This window comes from Fundulus heteroclitus, chromosome 22, assembly GCF_011125445.2.
Source record: "Fundulus heteroclitus isolate FHET01 chromosome 22, MU-UCD_Fhet_4.1, whole genome shotgun sequence".
In the NCBI taxonomy this organism is placed as follows: domain Eukaryota; kingdom Metazoa; phylum Chordata; class Actinopteri; order Cyprinodontiformes; family Fundulidae; genus Fundulus; species Fundulus heteroclitus.
This window is the reverse complement of record NC_046382.1, coordinates 40,529,897-40,533,787: the sequence shown is the minus strand read 5'-3', so window position 1 is coordinate 40,533,787 and position 3,891 is coordinate 40,529,897. Positions and strand designations below refer to the sequence as shown.

The following is a 3,891-nucleotide window of genomic DNA, read 5'->3' as shown; positions in this document are numbered from 1 at the left end:
CACACGTCTGTTGTCTCGTGCAGCAGTGTTTGTGTTTGTGATGTTGACATGGAAGCTCAGCAGAATTATGACTGCTGGGCTTTAGCTGCTTCTCCTCACCATGTGGTGTTTCTTGTCGTTCAGGTGACCCTCAGTAAGTTCTTTAACCCGTGCTACACTACAGCCCAGCTGAAACCCACCCTCTTCAGCAAGGTGAGCCCTCCATCGCAGTTCCATCACTCCGCTTAACTCGCTGTCTGTTTTTATTCCTTCTTCTCAAAGTCAGCCAGGTGGAGCTGCTGAAGCTGGCACCAGCGGTTCATCCCTCCTTAGCAAAGATGACTTTGACTAAAAGTGTGGCTGTGACCCGTCCAAGGGCTTTAATCCAAAACCTTTAGTGCCTTCTTTTTATGTCCTCTAGCAGCTTCTCTCCGTCCGTCCTGTGAGAGGGAAAGAACCGCCGGTGCCCTAACCGTCCAGGCGTCTGTAGCGCTGGACGCTCATTACTGGAGAAAAATGTGTAAATGAATCAGGCAGCGGCAGAGAATGGCAGCGTTTAAAACATAGATTCCCTTTAGTGGATCAATGTCATTTCACATGATGGAATATGGATCTAATGGATCTCAGTTGAATGTGGCGCTTGTTGCTGAGTAGTTTCTCTGAGGTTGAATGCTGAGTTTGTTCTGGGCCTCTTGTTGGGTTGAGTGGGTTTGGAACCCACAACTTCAGGGGGTTTAACCAGCTAGGTGGGAACTGAAGGTTACATTTGTTGGGGATTTTCTCTGGGTCCAGATTCTAAAATATAGACTCATGGAGAAAACGATCCGGAGAAGAGTAGTATGGTAAGTGTAATGCTGTGTGGTGATGTGGCCTTCCCAGTGGAACAGTGGTTGTAATGTTTTTATTTATACTGCTGGTTCCTGGTACTGACCTGCTTTTTAAGCCCAGTCTGTGTAGTTAGACCGTTCTGATGTTTGCCATGTAATCAGATCTCTGCTCTGGGTTATTGTCCTGATACTCAGTGGTCCGTCTAGTTGTTGTTTTGCCGTGAAGTTGCAGAAGTCATAGTTTCTGCTTTATTTCGTCCACTTTGTGCAGAGCAGCGACGGCAGCTGAACAGATTACACAGCACACAGGAAAACACGTTTCCACCAGCTTGGCTGTTCTGCTGAGAAGAGTGCAGCTGTGCAGTCAGACCTAAGGCAGCGGCTCGGTGCTGGTGTGTGGGTGCCCCGCTGTTGGCTGAGGTGTTAAAGCACCTTTCTGTGGGGCTGTGTGTAGAAATGCTCATCTGTAACATCTGCAGCCACCTCTGGCTTTCACCTCATTGGAGTTAGAGAAAGAGCCATTCAGTCATGACTGCTACAACCCCACATTCAGGACATTTAATGGCTTTCTCGTCCCTGCCTGATTAACCTGAGACTAGTTAACAGGAGAAAGTCTCATCTCCTAAGCAGAGACCAGTCAAGCTAGTTTATGACGGTGGTCGGGTGAACACAACAGAAGTTCTCAACCTTTTTCTTTTTGTTCAGGTCAACACAGCCATCCAGCTGTGCCTGGTGGCCGCCTCTCTGGCTGCTCCGGTCTTCCAGTTTGCCGACAGCGTCCTGCTGCAGTGTTTATGGTAAGCACCACACACCGCTGTCCCCCTCCTCCCGCCGGGTTCCTCGTCTGTAGGAGGAACACGGACCAGAGACCAGCAGAACGCGCCGCTCCCAGACTCCTAAATGTCAACTCATCTTAACAAATCCAAATCAGATTTGAGACGAGCATTTTATCGTTACTTTGTGGCCTACGTTTGAATACTGAACCCAGTGAGAAACGGAACACAGAAGGGAAAAAGAAAGTACAGATAAAGCAGCAGGGATGTTAGTCCTAGGGACGTAACAATCCGAACGAGACGATGAGACGAGAAGCCAAAGCACGTTTTCCTGCAGGGAAACATTCATCGTATGCAAGCAGAAACAGCCTAAACGTTCCTTTTTTAATGAGGATACGTAATGATACTGTTTGGTGATCTATTCAGTTTTATTCTGAACAGTTAAATAACAGCATGTGCTAAGATTACAGGAATGGATGTTGCACCTTAATGCTGAGGTCTGCTGCAGCCTGCAGACTCTCAGGACCGTATCTTCAGTTTTGTTATTCGTCTTCAGTTTGGATCAGAGAGACAAACGTTTCTCCTCAACACTAATAAAATCAGTTAATTAAATTAGTAAAGTAAATTTAAACTTGAAATGGTTGCCTTTTTTATTAAAGAACCTTAGAGAAACATGTACTTTTCCACCTTTGCATATGAATGCCTTGCTTCTGGAACGATGTGTGCTTGGCACCACCACTAGGGGCAGTAGTCCATCAATTAGATAATTGGTGTTTCATAATGACTTCTCACTACATTCACAACCTAGATTGAAACTGCACCTGAACTGAAACCCGTCCCGTTTATGTTGTTGCAGGTATGTAACAGCTGTGACCACAGCAGCATCCGGATACAGCTACTGGCATTACGGCCGCAAGACTGTTCAGGTGCTGAACACCAGGTCTCCATGACACCCCCCGCCAACGCCCCCTCCCCCCGCTGGACGCCCGTAGGATCCCAGAGAGAAATAGAAGCAGCTCCTGCAGGGACACCGGCCAAAGCAAATGTAGAACGGACAGACAGACAGATGGAGCGTCACCAGGAGCTCTGGAGACGCTTAGATGTGACGAGGCTTCACGGGTCACCATGGCGATGACGCACGGAAAGCGAGCGAAGCCGCAGATGGTTTATCGCAGAGACACTGAAGCGGCGGCGGTGCCAGCGGGCGCGTCCAGAGCCACGTGCACAGATGGAAGCTGCAAACATACATAAAAATAGAGGCTCCGCCCACACCCTGACACACGCACGTCCGCCCATCTGGCCGCACACTCCTGTCCTTCCTGGTGCGGGTCCTCCAATCAGCAGCCTGCGCCGGCACCCAAACCGTTGTCCCGTCAACGTCATTTTTGTAAGCCAATGATCTGAGATTTAAAGAAATAGAAAAGCCGCTCCGCTGTGTGTTGTCGCTTTACTGGACGTACGAGCCGTCTTCGTTGTGACGAGCCAGAACTCTGACAGCTGACCCATTTACCGCCAGCAGGCAGGTTTAAATAAAGTCCATGAAAGGCAAAGACCTCCCAGCTCCTGCACGTCCTCTTCATCCTCATCAGTTACTAATAGAGCGTCACAGCCTCACAGTTGGTTATCTAGGCTATTAATGGCCACCGTGTGCTGTTATTTCATCAGCTTTGGCGTCTGCATAGGAAGACGCTCGTTCACTTGTTATCCTGGAGGAGCGGACGTCTCATCTGCTCCTTTTAGGCCAGAGAAAAAAAACAGAGCTGTGTAAATGTTCGCTGCTTATTGGGATTTCTATCTCATTCGGTTTTAATTCAGCAAATCATGTTGAATCTCAGCCCGTCTAGAAATGTGAGATCTGAGGGCAGCTTATTTCCCTGTTCAGCACTCTACGCGTTTCTTACCAGAATCTCAGCGTTTAGATGAAGCGCCACGTATCAGTCGGGCCGCGGGGAGCTTTTATTTTCTTGGAAACACGCCTCTGGTGCTCGTTCCTGGTCCTGCCTCCCGTTACACAGGAACATTTTAGGTTTGCACTCTGGTGCTTTTTACTTTAACCATGGTGGATGTGTGACGTGTTTTTTTATTTTTTTTTTATTTTAGGTAATCATAAGTATGTGGTTGTGTTCATCAGGTCTCTCCTTTTTTGGAGTCAATACGTTTGTTTTTCCTTAAAGCACCAAAGCTACAGGATGGATCTAAGCAACAGGTAACATTACCATCGCATTAAACGAACAAACAGCTTCATTCAGAAGACTCAGATGTATTCACACACAATTAATAGTTCAATTAGAAACTTTTTTTAAACATAATTC

The 3,891-nt window shown here is 47.5% G+C and overlaps 1 protein-coding gene across 1 annotated transcript; it reads left to right on the top strand.

Moving 5' to 3' along the window:
* The first annotated feature begins 33 nt into the window (after nt 1-33).
* Nucleotides 34-3,133, top strand: crls1 (cardiolipin synthase 1). The gene is made up of 3 exons (XM_036126608.1): nt 34-192; nt 1,512-1,603; nt 2,436-3,133. The coding sequence occupies exons 1-3, from the start codon at nt 49-51 to the stop codon at nt 2,527-2,529; spliced, it is 330 nt and encodes a 109-aa protein (XP_035982501.1). The 5' UTR covers nt 34-48; the 3' UTR covers nt 2,530-3,133.
* The last annotated feature ends 758 nt before the right edge of the window (nt 3,134-3,891 follow it).